Raw genomic sequence first — 20,198 nt, forward strand, 5'->3', positions numbered from 1 at the left:
CTTTATTTCGGCCATTAAGACCATAAAAGATGCATAAAAAGACATACAACATTTAAATCAACATTTGATACATGTTATACAAATGGATACAAGTTTTGGGAGTAAAAGTTAAATGAGATAAAAATGAGTAAGAAAGATACATCACAATTATATTAATTGAGTTTAAAATAACATGATGTAAAAACTTTGCCGCAGGGGGCTAAAATTTGGTTTAAGACAGTGGCAGGAACTATCGACCTATGTTGGTAAAGCCTTAATCAACTTGGACCTAATACGCCACATGGCGAACAGATATTTAGAGACTGCAAAAACAATGTGAGGGGAGGAATCAGATTTCAATATTCTGTAAGAAGTTGAACAGTTTCTTATTGCCATGTTTCTGCATAAAGGCACCAACCAATACTTCCTTGGAGACCTATAGGTGGAGCAGAAAAACAGGACATGGATTTCCTCCTCATCACAGGAATTGCAGCCAGGGCATAATTTGTCCCCTCCATTGGTCCATTTACTCGTGAAGGATTTAAGGGGGAGGGTTCCGAACCGCCACTGTAAAAAGAGCTTCCTTGCCGAGACCGGATAGATAAAATCCAAAAAAGATTCAAATTTATAGGTATTTTTGGATTGGGTAAAACAGTGGGTTAAAGTGCCAATGCTGGGTGCAGTCAATTGGGTCACAAGATTTTGTTGCTTGCAGGCTTTCACTAGACTTTTCCGAGGGACCTTGATACAACCAGTTTCGGGGGCCAACCACAATTCATTTAAGCCTAGCCGGAACAATTCTTTTTTAACAAAAGTCAGCCAAGGGATCTTGTCATTGACGTTTAGATTCATAACATGCACAAGATCACTCCTGTAGTGGTTAAGCTCCTTAGTTGACCAAAGTCTATGCCAGAATCTTATGGGGTTTAGTTCAGCATCCTCCCTGATAGATGATAAGCCCAAGTCAAGACGTAGGGGAAGCAAGGGAGTTGCAGCTGGGAGGGCCAGGAGGCGCCTCATAAAATTATTCTCAACACGTACCAACTCATTTGCAGCTTGGTGTCCCCAAAGTTCGCTGCCATATAATGCAGCAGGTTTTGCTTGGGTTTTGTACATCTCAACTGCGGGGGCTATAGGTTTATATGTTGAGGTGTTGGTGATCTTCAGGATAGCCCCAGACAGTTGAGATAGCCTTATTCGCGAGCTTGCAATCTGTGGACACCATGAAAGGTTCTCTTGAAGGGTTACGCCCAGGTATTGGAATGTTTTTACCCTCTCTAGGACCGTGGAGTTTAGGGACGGATTGGGTCTAGTTGTGGAGGAGGGGTTAAAGATCATATACTTGGTCTTCCCGGCGTTGATCTCGAGGCAAAACTGCCTGCAGAAGAGATCAAAGCCATCCAAAGTTCTCTGAATACCCATGGGTGATTTGGAAAGCAGGAGGGTATCGTCCGCAAACATAATTGCCGGTACCCTCCTGCCTGCCAAGACCGGGGCGTCGTTGTCTCCAACATTGGCTAGATGCGAGATGACACTATTCATATAAAGGCAAAAAAGGGTTGGGGCAAGTACGCACCCCTGCCTGACCCCCGGGAAACAGGGAACCTTTGAGTCAAAACACCACCCCGCCCACAACGTACCTGGGCGAAGTTGCCCTGATGGAGTCTTATGATTGCCTGGAGTAGATTAATGGGGACTCCCATCTCCCTCAGGACCTCCCAAAGTTTTTTCCGTGGTACAAGGTCAAAGGCTGACCTCAGGTCTACGAACACCATGTATCATCTCCCGCCCTCGATGGTCACTGTTTTCCAATAAAGGAGAACGAGGCGAAAGATTTGGTCCATGGTGGACGTATTTTTCCTGAAGCCAGCCTGGAGAGGACTTAAAATTTCATTTTCCTCCATCCAATCCATGAGTTGGTCCAATAAAAGTCGCGAATAAATCTTCTGGGGGACATCTATCAGGCTGATCGGCCTGTAGTTGGATGGGAGCAGAGGACAGCCCTTCTTGAAGATAGGCACTATCTCTGCCCCCAGCCAAGTGCAGGGGATCGCCATTCCACATGCTATTGAGTTGAAGAGGATGAGAAGATAAGGTGCCCAAATATCTGGATGGGACCTAAAGAGGTCGCCAGGTAGTTTATCAAGGCCAGGGGCCTTGCCCATTGCTAAGCCATCTATTGCACTGGCCACTTCCCCTAGCGTGAACTCCAGAGTATCTCCAGGGAGGGAGAGGAGTGTTGCAATAGTGGCATCAGTGTTTTCTAAATCATCTGCGTAAAGTTTCCCAAAATGGTCTTCCCATATATGTGCAGCTATATTGGGTTCGACCGCAGCTTTGGGTTCCCCTGAGCCAGTGGAGACTATGGACCAAAATCTTCTAGTGTCCTTGGCTATTAATGCTGCTGAGAGATCATGCCATCTATCCCAGTCCCAGTCTGACCTCGCACGGGCCATAATGTCCTTGTAAAGTTGTCGCAAGGCAGACACCCTATTACGGGGGGCACCCTCTTTGACTGCAACAATAAGATCAGATTTAGCCTTTCTGCAGTCCGAGTTGTACCAAGTGGAAGTTCTGGTTTTATGCTTGGGTTTGGGTACCTCTGGATAGAGGACCTCTCCCAGAGTTCCCACTAAGTTTTCGTGTATGGAGGGTAAGGTTTTGGATAGGTCCTGAGCACTGGAGCGACTAATTACTTCTTCCAAAGCCTCAAATCTTGGGAGAACAAGGCTGTAAATTTTCCCAATATTTTCTTCCGACTTGGAGAATTTCTGCCATCTCACCCTACGCCTGTTAGAAACTAATACAAGGTTTCCCCGTTCATCTCCTTTCCCCGGAGAGGAGAGTCCGGTGGACTCAGGAAGATAGTGCAAGGTAAGTGAGAGGGCATTATGATCACTGTCAGTGCGGGGGATTATAATAAAGTCCTCAACCTTTGGCCACAGACTGGTATCAACAAAAATGTAGTCCAGTCTTGACTCCTGGTTTGGTCTATTAAATGTGCATTTTGAAGGGGAGTCTGAGGGTGTGCGACCATTGCAAGCTCTCAGCGCATAGTTGAGAGTTAGCGACATGATTTGAACCGCAAGTGGCGACCAGGCTCTGGGATGGGGGGATTGGCACGATGGTATACCCCAGTAATCGTCTTCTGCCATGAGGGCCCCTTCCCTCAAGCCCTCTAAGGGTTCAAAATGACAATTGAGATCGCCACCCAAGATCACCTTATAATCTGTCGGCAGCTGACTCAAAAAAGATGCAAGGTCTTCTAATGTAGTAGACTCCGCCGTTGGTCCTACTGGGCGGGAATAAACATTTATTATTGCCAGCTTCGGGGCGCCTGTCCAGGTTAGTAAAACACACTGGATATCATGGGAAAGCGTGGCTATACTTTCCGCTACACACCCAGTGTGAGATGCTATCCACACCGCCAGACCACCTGATGGCCTTCCCCTTCCATTCCAAGTAGCAGGGATTTCAAATACAGCATAACCAGTCTTGTGGACCGGTTCCCTCGCCCATGTCTCTTGAAAGAGGCAGATCTCGTTATTATTTATCAGAGAATCCCATTCTTCAGTTTGCATTTTGTTGAGAATCCCTGCAACATTCCATGAAAGTACCCTCAGGGCTCTGGACTTAGTATGGAGTGTAGGGCCTTGGCCCTCGGAAGTAACTCCACCACTGAGTACATGGAAGCTGGAGAGCCGTGTGGGGGGAGATAAACTGTATTTGCTTCCCACTAGATGGGTTAGGGTTATGCCATAGTCATCTCCAAGCAGTTGCCGGGGAAGGTTAAAAGCTTGAGCAGCAGAATTACCGTGATGTTCACTTGAGGCCCCCTCAGCAGTAGAGTGACCAGGGGAGCACCCCTCGAGTCAATCACAAAAGTCTAAGCCAGAGAATGCTTCAAATCTGTTGCTAACTTCCAAAGGTGTGAAAGGAAGCAAGTGGTCCATCCCCCCCAGTTGGGAGGAGTGGTCCAAACTCCTATAGTTGGAACCATAGCCCCTCTGGGGGACGGATCCCCACCTATGAGCATTCTTTTGGATCAAGGGGTCAGGGTGCAAGGGAAGATAGTGGTTGTTTTGATTGGGGCCATTAAGGCCTGTCGAGGGCATAGAGGGCCATGGACATGACAGGGGGGCCACTAGAGCTCTGGGATAAAAATAGGTGAGATCACACGGCATGATGGATTTGCCAAGATTCCCTGGCATCCAGCTCAGAATGTGCCTAACAGCTTCCGGGTCCCTGAAGTTGATCACAATCAGGTCGCCATCTATGTCTTTCACCCGCCCCCCCAACCAAGGGAGTCGGCGCACATGCACTATGTCCCCATTTACGTTCCCAGGGAGTGGTCTGTTCTTAGACAGCCAATACATGGTCTTATTTTTAAGTTGTTGTGGGCCTTCTCGCTTGTCAGGGTCAAGGGTGGGAACACCCGTGAGCACCACTACATAAGGTAGTGATTCCGGAGGCAGTTCAACCTGGGGGATCCTACGTTTTTGGACTATACTAGGGGGTTCCCTCTCTTCAACCGTCTGGATTGGTCTAGGTATCATGTTATTTCCGCCCTTGGGAATGGCACCAGTCAGGTGCATGTAACCGAGTAGAGGGAAAAGGAGGTTTGCTCAAGACCAGGTCGTCCTCCTAGGTACAGTTACAAAAATGAAGCCAGTGTCTGGGTTCAGGGACCTGTCTTGTGTGTGGGCTATCTACCAGCAGTGTGTAGGTGTAGCCGTTCAGAAAGAAAAGAATTTTTCTTTCTTGTTATCCCCTCACTCACCGGAGTTTCCTCACGGTGACATGCTTCATCATCGGGGTCATCCCAGTTCTCTACGAAAAGGGGCGTGCTGCGACTCTCGAGCTACGAAGGAGCACTATGAAGTGAAGGACTATGTGTAGTGAGAGTAAGTGGAGTGGATGTGTGTGTGAGTGTTAAAAATACCGTGCTAGTGGGCCTCAATGTTTTATTCTGCTCCTAGACCGGTATGTTAAAAGTGGGGTTTGTACTGTGGACCAACCAGTAATGTGGGTTGGTTCAGTACCTGGTCAACATGTTTCACGCTACCCCTAGCGTTTCTTCAGGACCATACAGGGACCAGCCCTGTATAATACCACTCCTAAAAAACCTAGATTTAGGATTCAAATATTAAATTAGTGTGAAAAAATATATTTACAGTGATTGACGCTGTTCCTACTTGGTACAGGCGTTGTTTTGTTCATTGGTGAACATTTGTTGGTGCAATATGGCACATCATAGTCTCATGGGGGGCGGTATCGCCTCGTTGGAAACAATGTTCCTGATCAGCAATGCCGCATGGGTTTACCTAGCTGCTTCCCCTTGGACCGCATCCCAAGGGATTGTTGGCCACTTTTTTGGTAGGGTGATTGGCCACGGGGAGAGAGGCCGTTGTGGCAATGGTAGAGGTTATATGAGCCGCCTTAGCTGGGTTAGAGGAGGTTGGGAGGGGCTTCTTGGGTACAGAGGGTTTTAAACTATTTGATGAGCTGGCTAAAGCTGTCACTGTAGTGGATACGGGAACAGCCATCTGGATGTCAAGTTTATTGTGAATGGTCTGCTCCAGATTCCCTAACCGTTCTTCAATGGCCCGTAATCTGTCCATGATTGGGGAAGTGAGCGTCCTGAGCATTTGCCCAAGAAACTCCAAGGTGGGGGCAAGCGGGAGGATCTCCTCAGAGTTTGAATTTGGAGGGGTAGTGACTACTAAGGGAGATGAAGTGTCTTGTATGGTCACTGGTGGAGTATTGAGTCTTGTGCCTTCAGTTGATTTAGAAGCAGAAGCAGAAGCTGTAGCTGTCCCCCCCCCTTGCCCGTACCAAATTCAGTATGACTAATTTTGCCTTTATGTATGGAGCCCCCCTTCCTCATTCTCTTTTTGGGCGGAGGACCATGATTTATCTGAGCCACAACCTTCCTCTGCTGATTTTTGGGGATTGTTTTTCCAATTTGGATGGAAGCTGGCGGGGGATTCAGGGCTACATCAGAATTACCAAGTGGTGGGGGGGCAGGAGGAGATGGACTGAAGTGATCCACAAGAGAAGGTGGTGCAGACGAAATATCTCTTAAGAGTTCAGGGACACCCTGGGATGAAAAGGGGTCCTCAGTGATCAGTTCTATACTAGGTGATCGAATGGGCAGGGATGTACCCAGGGTGGATCTAGCCTTATGACCCTCGATGGAGCGACGACGCTCCATCCTTTTCTCTTCCAGAGCTTCTTCTCTTTCAATCTCAGAGATGGATTTCTTAAAGTAATTGTCCAATGTGCCCTTATTAGGATTAGCCCCCGCTTTCCCAGGTGAGACCATGTCCATTGTAACAGAAAATAAACAACTATGGGAAGTAACCAGAAGCAACCGTCGTAATAGTTACCCAGTCAACAAGTTAAAGGGACTTAACAGTCACTGACAATCAGCTCAGCCACGTGAAACAGCACAGTGAGGGAGCATACATTAAGTATTCCAGTTCAAAGTATGTGTCTGAGAGACTCAGGGACGGGGCCCAGCCCAGCCTCACCAGCCACCTAACGGCCACACAACGGCCCGCTCTTTGCCCGGTCTTCGCCAGCGCGCGTCCCGCGTGCGCGTGCGAAAGTTGGGCTAAGTGGGAGGAGGAGGGGGCGGGAAGAGGCCCAGGTGCGCGCGATTACCTGGCGCTAGCACCTTTCGTTGCCTCGCAGTCCCGCTCCCGCTACCAGAGTCACTCCCTCAGCTGGTGTAAAGATCTGGCCTGGAGTGCGCCGGCTGATTCCTGCAGGGTACCAAGATCAATTCCCTTGGGGCAGATGCAGTGAAGGAAAGAGCACACGGGCTCAGGCACAGTTCAGCATTCGATCGCTGGCGGTAAAAACACAACGGAGCACACAGGGTCAAGGTGCAAGAGTCCCAATCCGGTATGCCAGCAGCAGTGTAGGAGGCTCCCCACACTTCCAACAGCAAGCACGACTGCGAGCGGCACCCGCGGAGCGGGGGCCGCGAGTCGTTAAGTGCTTGCAGGGAGGAGGGGGCGGGAAGAGGCCCAGGTGCGCGCGATTACCTGGCGCTAGCACCTTTCGTTGCCTCGCAGTCCCGCTCCCGCTACCAGAGTCACTCCCTCAGCTGGTGTAAAGATCTGGCCTGGAGTGCGCCGGCTGATTCCTGCAGGGTACCAAGATCAATTCCCTTGGGGCAGATGCAGTGAAGGAAAGAGCACACGGGCTCAGGCACAGTTCAGCATTCGATCGCTGGCGGTAAAAACACAACGGAGCACACAGGGTCAAGGTGCAAGAGTCCCAATCCGGTATGCCAGCAGCAGTGTAAGAGGCTCCCCACACTTCCAACAGCAAGCACGACTGCGAGCGGCACTCAAGATGTGGGTCGCAGGTGAGGTTGAAGTCCCTCACGAGTGTAATGTCCACTTGTGCAACCTCCCTCCTCCCCCCAAAAGAGTGAAGAACAATTGGCGGAAAGCGGCCTGCATGGAATTTGGGGCATAGGCTGTAGCAGGTACATTTTGTGGTGGAGCTTGCATTCATTGCTACATTTGAGGTGGGTTACTTGCAACGCTACTATGCCATGTCTCTTTTTCAACAGGTATTTCCACAATCTATGCCTTTTGGCCAGAGTTACGCTTTTGATGTTCCACTTCAGTGTAGTCAACACCATTGTAGTGGTACGTGGTCAGTCGCTTTCCAAGGTGCCCTCCTCCCCCCTGCAGCCATGCCGTGTCTCCCGGATTAGCCAACTCCCAGCCCTCCCACCCTCTTCCAACACCTTGATAGGGTCTCACTCATGGAATAATAAGTGGACAACAGAATAAAAACCAAGGCGAACCTCATTTCCCAAAATTTGAATGACAAACTCATGCATTTAGGCGATTCACTCGTTTAAGTCCTGATCCACATCCATTTGCATTACTGTTATGCTTATGAACAAGGTAAACTATGGATATGTCTGAAACCTAGATTAGTTGGCATATGCTCAAGGTGTAGTAAGTGTTAAACATATTCCTAGTGTAGCAGGTACAATATCAGGCGATAATGAACATGTTCCCCAGTGGGGGCCTACCATACTGTGAATTAATAACAGAAAGCCTTAGTATCATACAAGCACAAAAGAGTAGGTAATTGCTTCAATCATCCTGTTAGGACCCAGGGGGAGCTCGGTGACCCTCCCCTCCCCTGTCGCCGGGAATATCCTGTGGAAGCCATTGTCCATGATCTTTACCAGTCCCAGAGCTCATGTATGGTAACTCCATGTCATTAGAGTTTGGTCTGAGATTCTCCCCTCGAGCATGGAAGCTGTTATCAGAAGATTAGTAAAGTGGTGTGCTTTGTTCTGGTAGATGAAAGCCAGACCAAAGGGGTAGGTTCAGCTGTGCTTTATGTTGTCATGTCGTAATTTGAAGTGAATTATCCATGCCAATGTTGCTGGGGCCATGTCCTAGAACATCGAGCATGAGGCATGTAACGGTCGGTTTCACGTGGATCTCAAGAATTGACTTTCCCGCATCCCAGCCGTTTGAAGGTGGAGGCGGACGAGGTGTCTAGAATTAAATACGGAGCAGACTGCAGCTGTCTGTATGGTCTTTTCCATCAAACTATGTATGGTAATTTTTATATTTATTATTTTCCACTAATAATAGCAGAGTGACGTGATCTGGTCCTGAAGAATGGCATGAACCTTTGGTCATCAAAGCAGAAACATGATGACCTAATCTAAATAGGGAACATCTATACCTCTATCTTCACACTGTTTTTATGTCTATCCTTTGAGGACGCCTATTAAAGTTTTTGTCTTCTTTAGAGATAGTTTTAATTCACTTGTCTAGTTTTGTCACTCTCATGACCATTGGATGATTAGAACACCTCTCGCTCCTCTCCTGTGGGAGAGTTGTAGCCCAGACTGTGTACCTTGTGGTCGCTGTGTGTAAGAGGGAACCCAATGATGAAGCATGTCATCTTTGGGTGAGTGAGGGTTCTCGTCTTTACAATAGTAATTGTCAATACTCTGATAATCAAATATTTTCATAGACCATCCGTTACTTGTTGTGAGTTGTATAGTATGGAGTGGTACCGTGGTTGGTAATTATTTCTCCAATTTTGCGACCCTTTGAGTGAGATTATATTCCCAAAACATCACCAGCCTCTCATCCAACATGTGGCTGCCCAACCAGTCAAAGCAGGAAAATATGCGACCATATCATCGCCATCCTGAAATCTCTCCACTGGCTTACCAAAGGCCAGAATCCATTTTAAGCCAGTGTAAATCAACCACAAAGCCTACTGTCCCATGTGTAGATTCAGGGCAGTTAGATTTATTACCTGAATTGGTTTTTGACCCTAATTCCTGGGCTTTTAAGTCTGTCACGAGAGCACCCTTATGTTCGGTTGTCATCACACCTACCATTTAGATTCATTGTAGGGATCAATGTTATCACAATAGCTTTATTTGCATGTTAACTAATACCTCACTTTTCGTTTTAATAGGTGTAAAGGAACCAGAAACCAATGATGTTGCCTGTACTGCTGCAGATGCAAAGTACCGCAGTGTACACTACCAGTGTGACGATGGATGGCACTTACACATGGACAAATGCTTCTTCGTCTCGAACGATAAAGGAAGCTGGCATTTTGCCTGCAATAAGTGCCTGTCTCTGAATTCCACTCTGGCTGTGATTAAAAACGATGAAGAAAAGGTAAGTTGTAAGGAAATCCAGCATCCGTCTCCTTACATTCTTTTGCCTGTGAATAACTTCTACATTTTCTCATCTCCCCTCCCTGATTGGTATGAACACTCACTTCTCCATGTTGGAGATTTCCTACATGTTGTTGAGGACATCTTGTGTATGTAGAGCAGCTCGTCAAATGACAGCAGAGCACTGTACAAGGTCAAAGCAAGTCTATTACTGAGGTTACTGAGTGATTACGGGTGAAGCTGGGCTCTGCGATAGGAAGCGGGGTGTGACATCAACCAGATGTGTTCTTCTTTAAATAGGTGTGTCTTCATCTCTATCCTGCATTGGAGCGGGGTTGGGACTGCCATAATGGATACAGAGATGTTTTTCCAGGGTCATGATTTGGTATTTAAAATTTTAAAGTGCGGGTACTGCATGACACTGCCGGTGTGGTAAGGCCTTGGGACAGCATGACACTTTCTAACACCCACCCCTCCCCTGCTTCTCACCTCTGTAGGAATATTGATTTAATTATATGGCTCTTGCTCATTCCAACTTTGACTTTTTCTTCTTGAATATTCAGTCTGAGATTCCCGGGGATTATTTATAATTCCTAATTTTTCCTATGTGATATAAGAAATGGTTGTGGGAGTGTGAATCTTGTGATGCCCTTACTATATTGCAGACCAGCATGGTGCCTGCCTCCTGGAGTGGGACCATCTCTCTCAATGAGTCTACATTCCTCGGTCCTCAGAGGATCTGCTTGTTTACCAGGGTCTGTCTTGGCATGAGAGGTGTTTTGGCTTCTTTCTCATTCATAACTTGTGAAGGAAGGAATAGTTGAGTAAGGTTAATTTAAAGAGGTAATCAGAGTTGCTACCAGTGGTTCTTCCGAGAAATGCACTTTCAACCTTCCTTGTTAGCTCTCTATTAGAGTCTTCGATTGGGAGACCTAGCACGAGTACCGTGCTTAATTTGAGCTGACATGTTACTGGTGCTCAGCACTGGCACTTAATTGTCAACACTGGCTCTCATGACAGATTAGCACTAGATGACGCTGTCTGGATAATTTAGAGAAGACCACAACAATTAATTTATAATTCAATATGCATTTACAATGAGCTACCTTAATCCAAGGCTATTCTTATAGCTTTGGGGGCCTAGACTAGTCTTTTCAAATGATCACACTTGTAGGAGTTTGATGGTTAGTGGTTCTGTTGTTTCTATCATTGGCAGCTTGGCTGGAGCAATGTGTGGTGCAAGCCGAAGCGGTCTTTTAACAAGAGCCCTGACACTTAATTTGTCATAAGAAAGTGAGCACTGCATGAGTAAGAATTGTCTTTGTACTTCTTTTGTTTTCTCTCTGTCTCTCTCTCTCTCTCTCTCTCTCTCTCTCTCTGTCTCTCTCTCTCTCTCTGTCTCTCTCTCTGTCTCTGTCTCTGTCTCTCTCTTTCTCAGATATTGTCTCCCTTTGGTGCTCTTCTTTAAGTGATCATTGCAGATCACTGGCCATTCAGACAAGGGCTCTTTCCACCCGTTTTGACGTCCAACTAAATCATGTCAGGCTAAGTTGTGTCGTACACGTTTAGGCTTTTCCTTCATGTCCAAAGACCTAGGACACACCTCCTTGCTTACTGAATGTCCTCATCATGGAAGTCTTGGTTCTGGTGGTCTTGAAATAGCTAGATGGCATCCACGACTTTGGAGTCATTACTCTCCCTACACAGTTGCTTTGGTTCTGAGCACATTGTTTGAGGTCCTCTCTTGATTTTCCCTCAGCTCATTTAGTTAATTTCTCTGTCATTTATTAACTTCTGCTGCCCTTTCTCCTTCTCTTTTATTTCTGGTTCCTTACAAAGACCGTGATGACCCATCTATAACCACAGATCAGGTACAGCTCATTTTCTGAAAGTACTAGGTGGGCACAGATGGTTTCTCTCCTCCCTATGCCTCATTGTCTCCTTAGGCCTCAAGTGAGTCAAGCTAGTGTAGATGAAGGTTTTTCAGTCTCCTCACTTTCCTTCCCAGTGATGCTCAGAACTTCCTGAACTCTTGAAGGAGGATGGGATTATAGTGGCAATGGACCAGATGCCCAAGTCTTTGCATTTTCCAAAAGCAGGATTCTAGGCATTGAACCCTAATGAGATTTCTCTGCTCATTGCTCTTTCCTCTTTAACCGACCCTGTCCAGACATAGATGGTATCCATCGCCATCATCAATGCGGCTTGTGTCTGCCATTGCCAGCATCAATCCTCTGTGAACAAGCCACGTCTGCTGACTCCATGAACAGGAAGTGTGACACAATGTTAGATAGGCAGATGAAGGCTCCAGGCTGGCCTTTTCCATTGCTGTGTTCCATTGGAGCCGATGGCTCCCCTCTAGTCACCGATTTCAGGTACGTGTACATTAAAAAGGAGCTGCATGATCACTGTGTGGGTCTCATAACACAAACACGACTTACGTTTTGCGTTCACTCGTAGTCCACTCAGAATAACTTCAAAGACGAATTTATTAACCAACTGCCCGCACCCTCACTTTAAGCACCTCCATTCCAAGATTCCTCCCAGTCGTCGGAGATCAACCCTTCACTCATCCACATTGCCGCCATTTTTGACACGGTCAGCTCTATCCTCTCTCAAGGCTTTCTTCAGCCTGTTGCTGTGGGTGTCTAACTGTACACCAGGATGTGACCTGGCAATATGCTCACAGCTGTTCTGAGATTGAGCTCAGTCAGCTTTTCATTTCTTGTCCCCTTCCAATTTTCTTATTTCAAAGGTCATTCAGAGAACTGCCCCCTGGAACTTGCAGGAGGTCACTGAAAGCTTTAAGAAAGCTGTACAACGCAGTTAGCATAGGAACTAGAATAGTGATCTCCAACATATTCATTTCCATCTCCCAAAGCCCTTTACAAATGAAGTTCAAGACTCCAAGTGGCATAACTTAAACCTGTCTTTTTAGGGCCTTCAAAGCTATATTCTTAGCTTGACCCATGCAAGCAACCCTCAATCTTCCTTGATATAGTTATTGTAATCAGGTACAGCTTCAAAGTCTACATTCTACATATTACCAAATGCGATGCAGTGCGCGCAACGAAATTCGTTTTATTTATTTATATGTTTACTTACCTGTTAAGCTCCATAATTCAAACAGTACTACCCCACACCCTGCCCCTCCCCCTCCCGCACTGCCCGGCAGGTACTCCCACTACCGGCTGCAGCTGGTAATCAGGTACAGCTTCAAACTCTTCATTCTTTGCTCGGCAGCCATTACTTGTCCACAAGAGAAGTATTCTTCTTTGCAAGACTATGTGGCTACCCGAGAGAGCCCTGAGGTAGACAGATGACACTTGTATCCGAGTTGACAATTGCCATATCTTCCAGCTAAAAGTAGCTGTTGAATCCATTCCCTTGTCTCGGATGTTTCTCCGCTACTTAGTTCTGTATTAGCAAGTTTCAAAGTTACTCTTCTAGTAGTCTTAAAAAACTCCTGCTGTGCTTCTTGTCTTAATTGTCATCTATTGTTTGTTTTTGAATTTAGTGGGGGGAAAAATATTGAGTTATTCAGTTCTAGCCATATCAAAGACTGTCTGCACCTGTATACTGCTCAGACTGGGTTTTGGAGAGCATGGCGTGGACGATGCTAAACGTGTACAGATCATAACCTGCTATGGTGGTAAGCTGGTCGACTCCACCACTCAGTTCTATGTCTTAATACTGTTGATCCCCAACAGGAAGCACTTTTAAATGAACTGTGGTAAAACTGAGGTGTTAGCTCTGATTGGCCAGTCTTGAATCTGGTACTTGTCTTTCTGGTCTACATCCTTTGGTGACCAACCAGTGCCTGTAGTCAGAGTTCGCACGTTGGCCTATTTTTTACTCTTTCCATGTTAATGTTGCCTAAATCAACTAAGGGGCTTCAACCTGTTTTCTACAGTTCTAAACTTATTTCAATTTTTGTTTTCTGATTAACCACCAATTCTTATCTAGAAATTATTAGATTTGGTCCTGCTATAAAATTATCTTTGGAAGGCTTCATATCATTCAATCTTCTTCCTTTAAGTCTCTATCTCTCCATCTGGTAATTTGCATTGAAGCCTCTCTGACTGTTGGTGGGAAAACACATGGTCTTGAAGCAACCCTGCAACTTTTCCTGTACTTTCTAGCCTGGTGGTCCTGCTTTTGTGCTGAGCAGGTTCTGTAAAAGTACTCCTTTCTAGATTCTATTCCCCATCTCTTGCCTGTTTACAAGCTACTCAAATACTGTTGCACACTTACTGGGGCTGAACTTTATTTCTTATCTGATACTTTATTCCAGTTGCTATACACGTCATACAGAATACCTTACTTTTTAGTAAATTTCTACAAACCTGTTTGCTGTCTCTGTTTAGAGACTGATTGACATATGCTGTTTCTCAGTTTTGCGTTCTGTCCAGGACAAACTGTGGGTAACCGTGTTCTTTACAAGCAGTGCGTGTTCCTGGCCTTAATCTAATGTACATTTCAACCGACAAGGAATCCAGGCACAGGTTGACAGATTCACAACTGACATACTGTCAGTGACAAGTTCCTTCTGCCTTTCTTGGGTCCTCTGTGCACAGGCAGGTGTGGCTGCATGCTTCATCCATGTGGCCAGGATGCAGTTATAGAAACTAAGGGTAGAAAGAGGAAGCTGTAAGTGACATGGGATATAGCACGCCAGAGGGTGCTATGTGTATTTAACAGAGGCCCCTAAATGGGCTTGTCTATGCTAGGCGCTAATAACTCATGTTATTGTTTAATCACTGTTTTTTTCTCCCATGTTATACTTTGCTCCTGTAACTGATGTCATTCTTTTTTTTTGTAACTTGTAACTCGCTGATCCTCATGTAAAGCGCTCTGATGCCTCCGGATCTAGCCAGCACTATATAAAACTCTGCAAATAAAGAGTATTGCGTAACCGTCTTGGGGAGTAAAATAACCCCCTGGAATCAAAAATGTAAAGGGAACACAAATGCTCACCCTGGAATCCATGAGGTTCTAAGGAACGAAAGTGTAAAATGGTTAATGTGACCGGCACATGCAGGCCCTCATCCATCCTTCTTTTGCTTACTATACCACCCCAGTTTGGACCCAGCCATATGCAAATCAGTCTTGACTCTGTTCCTTATGGGAACAGTCCAGCCCGAACTGTCTGGACCGGAAACTAGCTTGAATCTAGTGGTGTAGTGAGCACAGGACCCATGTCTGGGCATACCCTTCCCACTTAGGGTAACCTATGCAAAAGAAATAATAGAAACAATGTTGTTTTTGCATTTGTCACACGAGTGGGACGGGTATGCTCAGACGTGGGTCCCGTGCTTTCCATGCCGCTGGAGTCCAGCTTTCCTGGCTGATGAGGGGTGAAACCTCGAAACCGGTCCTTGGATGCTTTTTTCCAGTCCAGGGAGGACCTGGCTTGGCAGTTTGGGCTGGACTGTTCCCATGGGGCACAGGGTCAAAACTGATTTGCATACGGCTGGGTTCAAACTGGAATGGCATGGTGAGCAATACAACCAATGGATTTAGGCCCAGATCTCTGTACTGGGGTAAATGTATGACATTGTTCAACATTCTGCCCATCAATTGTTGTTTGTGCAATTATCATTTCATAGCAAAGTAAAGTCACTCTACACATTTCATATTTACTTCCTCAGAAGGATAAAAGACACATTATACCAACAGGATTCTTATACAAATGTAAGTGAATATCCATTATCAAACTTGTATAATGCAAAGCTGGTAATGGGTTTAAAATTTAAAAAATCATTGACTTTTTCAGTGTCTCAGACAGATAACTCCCACCGTTTTATGAAACATATATAATCTTCTGGTTTTACATTTTAAATATAGCTTGTAATCTTCTCAACAACCTCTATATATTGTTCTAAAACCAATTAAAAGGAAGATTCAACACTGCATAGTTGGAGGTAAGTGCTGAGTTTATTCCAGGTGACTCCACGAGTGACTATCAGTGCAGCTCTCTCTAGCTGACACTTGTAATCCAGGGAAAACAGACTTTCACATTCTCCTCCAACTGGCTGTATCCCAATAGGTCTTCCTCCTTAAAAAAACTAAATAAAAAGTCTCAAACCAACATAGCCGAGACAAAATGCTCAAATATATTTCACCAAGAAATCAAGCAAAGAAATGCTACTAAATAATGTAGACAAACAAAAGTAGACAGTAATGAATGTGACGCTGCTGACCCACAACCTAATCTTTGTACCGCACAGGAACCCATCTTTCACTTTGTGTATGTGTTTTATGTGACTTGCACCCATTTCCTTGCGGGAGCGCCATGACAAAATGAGTGTGTACAAAATCCACTTTCCCTCAATGTAGGAGTGCAGTTTTGTCTTTATTCCAGATTCTACCATCCTATAAATGCACTACACAATGCATCAATCATACTACTTGAACAGGAGCAAAAACTTAGAAGTCTTATTTTTTTTTCACTCTGACCGAACTACCCAACTGAAGATTTTGCAAAATAATTTTCCTGTGTCCCCCTCACATACTCACTCTGTACTCTGCATCATACTTTGATCACACAGGCAAACGTGAAGAGTCAACTATGTGTTGCTTCATTCATTCTCTACTAAGCTTGGAACCAGGCACATGTCCATGCAGAAGTACAAAAACAGATACCTCAGTTGACCCACTGGAAATTGTCTTGTAAGCCAACAAGATTTGTTACACAACTGGCTTCCAGCTTAATTTGCCAGCCAGTGCTAACTGTTGCTGATCTTACAATGTACTGTTAAAGCACCCAACTAAACAGTTTATTCTGAGATGGTATAGGAATAATCTAACATGCTTTAAACCATGTGCAGAAGTCTTAATCTCCTCTGACATGAACCCAGTACTGTTGTCATTTACAATTTTGTTAGGGAAACCCTTTCTCATTAATACTCTTTGCAGAAACTGATTAATTGAAGTGGTATTTATGCTATAAACAAATTAGAATTCGACCCACTTTGACATATAATCAGTCAAAAAATGGCACATTTGGAACCTTCGACCACCTTTGTGTAAATCCAGCTTTGACCAATGCAAGGAGGTGTGTCCAGTTAACTGAATCCACAGGAGAAGGTTGAGTTACAAGGGTTTTAGAACTCATTATGCAAGTTCCTAAAATCACTCGCAAAGCAATCTATGGCTTTATCCATGCCTTGCCACCAAACGTCCTCCTGCTCTCTGTGTTCCATCTTTCAGATGCCTGTGTGTTTTCATTATCTATCTCTTACTTCAACACCTTCTTCCTCATGGCACAAGATACCACCAATTGTCAGCACGCTGAACCATCTTTTTAGAACAGGGCCAACCATGCACAATCCCCAACATGACCTTAAAAAGAACAACATCTTTGTCCAATACGTTTCTTCACTCATTTCCTACCAAGCCTATCAAGTGTCTTCATGACTAAGGCATACTCGTTCAGCAATTCTACTGAAACCATTTCTCTTTCTTCTCCCGTCTGAGTGCAACAGTGTCCTTATGACATGCGTAGGAAATGTTTTCAAGATATATCTCTCTGCGGGACCTAGATGATGTATTGGTAAAGCTCTGTTTTTAATCCGTAAAAGTATCCCTCTCTATGTCATCCATGTTTGCCACAAATGTCTGTTTCAACGGATGCCAGTTTAAGGCGAGCGTATCGGGTGAAGATCGGGTGTTTTCTCATTAGTTCCACTAATACTTGGAGAAAGAAGCAGTCCTGAGAAAAGCAGGACCAGTTTTGTACCATCTACCAAGGTGTCATACTAGTGACTCTTCATCGCCTTGCTAAATTCAGGGTGATCACCAAGAAACTTTGGGATAAAGGAGTCAGATAGAGATGGACATATACATTCGGCCTTAAATCTGAACTGGGCAACAAGTGCTGCATGGTGATGGAGGACTTGCATGCTGCCCGCCTGCTCGCCCTGGATGCTGCAACGCAATCTCCGTAGCAGAATCTAGACTTGATTCGCTCCAGCTGCCGAAGGAGCTGAACCGCAACCCAGCAGAGCTCAGGGAACGAAGAACGGATCCAGCCCTAAACTACCAAGACCTACGGACGTACTTGATCTGATGGACACTAGAAAATGGCTCATGTTCTCCAACCAGTGCTCCGTTTGGCCCCTGGGGCTCCCTTTTACTGGTATTGAGATGGGGCTACTTTGGGTAGTCCAGGGCTCTGGGGAAGGGGCCAGGCATATTCTCATACCTGGGAGCAGATAAATACATGATGAACAGGTGAACGGACAGCTCCTTGGTCGGGTGGATTTGGAAGGGAACCTATTTTGATCTCTCTCAACACACAAGATAGCCTAGGCTGGGACCCTTTCAGAGGCGGGGGGCAGGGTAGAGGGATTTCCAAATCTATCAACACTCTCCACTCCTGGCTGCAAAATCAGACTCAATAAAATTGTTTTTGAAACCCATGGAGACACAGTTTAGACTTTCTCCAGGGGTGTGAAATTGTGAGTGTAGGAGAGTAGGGTCTGCAATCCTATGATCACCCAGATTTTTTGCTTTTGTTTCACTGGTTTACGACTTTCTCTGGCTGTGGGCCTGCCAATCAGACCCACAGCCTGGCTGTTCTCTTTCTAAATTACGACATGTGCCCTAGGTGCATTTACCAATTGGTACTGGGCCACCTTATCAGACCCCGTAACGCAGGGCATAGGTGTACCCAGGGCCGCCAGGGGCTGCAGCATGTATTATGCCACCCCTGGCTGGCCTCCTAAATTTGACACAACTGGCTGCACGACAGCTGGGGCGAAGTCGTGTAATCACCCTTCGCTTTAGGTATAGTAGTTCTATATCTAACCATACAATGGACACCCGAGTCCCTATCAGTCACTCCTATGGCAGGCCTTAACAATCCTGAAGGCAGAGTGCGTGGGCTCGTGTGAACTAGGTTCTGGCCCGAGCCGAGCCCGGTTGCAGCTTGCGGAATCAAGACCCAATGGCTGTTCCATGATAACGCGTACCACATCGGTAACTTCGGTGTCGCGTTATCAAGGCATGTCGAGTAAGGTGTCATACGAATCGGGATGCTGCCCCCTCACCAATTCTGGCGACGAGGTTAGCATTCCACCCTTCTAGAGGGACACGACATGTACGTAACTGTGAACCCCGGTTAAAGTTAACAAAAGCCTCAGCTCCACAAAATGGATGCTGCCACCACAGACACAAGTCTGACCTCCTGCTGCTGGGAGTCCTTCCAGCGAGGAGCGCTCGGACAAAGGGTTTCCTGTCGAGGGCGGTGTTCGCACCGTCCCAGACAGGGTTTGTGTATTCTGGGTAGGTAGGGCTTTTGCGAGAAGGTGACTGCGGAGTGGCACCCCGGTGCTCACTACGCATCTGCCGGTTAGAACCAGTTCCAGGGGCAACAGCCCTGGCCTGGGGAAAGTCCGGCAGGGGAGAGGGGTGTAGCTACCCCCCTTCCTGGTCCCACCCTTAGGGCAGGACCTAGTCATGTACCCACCCCTTTCTTTAGGATAAAGGCCGGAGCGGGGACCCTTCCAGATTAGATCATCTTTGATTCAAGAACTACTTTCTACGAAAGGACATTCAAGACTCTTCTCAAGATTTCTCCCTTGTGACTAAGGAGTAGTCACCCTGCATCAGCGGGCACCATCTAAGAACTCTGCGGTTTGCTGTAAGTCCTTCCTCAAGGAATCCGACGGCCCAGCTCGACGAGAACCGGCTTCCCTGGCACCTCTGACCTCTACCCACGTCATCAGCTCAGCTGTGATCTGTGGGTGCGACGAGACCTCGAGGGACCGGCCATCATCAGAACCTGCACGCTCTTAAAAACCAGCACGACCATCGAGGTAACTCTCTGGTGAGTGCTCTGGGGTCCGAGAAGCCCCGACCCTGAGCCGCTCCAGCACCGAAGTGCAGTCTCCCAGCATCTCCACGATCTGCGTGGGGCCCTTCTGCTCGCTGCTCAGCACGTTGTCTGGTCACTAGCCGCTGGCTTGTGCCCTTCTGTGACGACATCCGACAATCAACTCTGCTGGTCTGGTTGCTCCAGACTGGCCCTTGCTTCCATCTTTGCGAGAAGCACCCCGGACCCTCCTGGTCCACTCAAGACGCCATCTTAGGCCCACCACGTGGCCCTGAGATCTGCCAAGGCTTGTTGCCCCATCCTGGGCCCAGCGACGCCGACAGCATCATCCTTCGTGGGACAGCTCGCACCTCCACCGTGGTCGCCGACAACGCCTCCTGGTCCGTGAGACTGCAGAGCCTAGCGTCGCCCACTCACCTGGTCGAGGTGACGGCCAACCGGTGCCCTCCTGGTACCCTCTGACTACTGGCTAGTAGTACGAACTTGGTCCCCTCTGCTTTCAGGTATCAACACTCTCTGATCCAGGCTTGGATCTCTACGAACTATTCAGCACTGGTCGCCGGCCAGCAACTCCTTTCTTCCGGCTCCTGGCTCGTCAGCGAAGACCCCGACGCCTGTAAGACTTGTGCAGCCGCAGCCCTCGTGGCTAGGTAACTCGGCATTTCGGTGCCTGCATAGCCTCTTTACTCT

General features: G+C 46.7%; 1 protein-coding gene across 1 annotated transcript in view; it reads left to right on the forward strand.

The window, feature by feature from the left end:
• The window catches only part of LOC147665084 (killer cell lectin-like receptor subfamily B member 1B allele A), a gene marked incomplete at its 5' end in the record, with an annotated part of 55,692 nt that overhangs the window by 15,069 nt on the left and 20,425 nt on the right, over positions 1 to 20,198 (forward strand). Inside the window, one exon of the mRNA XM_086949771.1 lies at positions 9,463 to 9,671. Coding sequence (XP_086805897.1) covers positions 9,463 to 9,671 — 209 coding nt within the window. The remainder of the gene's footprint in view (positions 1 to 9,462; positions 9,672 to 20,198) is intronic.

Source organism: Lissotriton vulgaris, unplaced genomic scaffold, assembly GCF_964263255.1.
Source record: "Lissotriton vulgaris unplaced genomic scaffold, aLisVul1.2 SCAFFOLD_645, whole genome shotgun sequence".
Lineage (NCBI taxonomy): Eukaryota > Metazoa > Chordata > Amphibia > Caudata > Salamandridae > Lissotriton > Lissotriton vulgaris.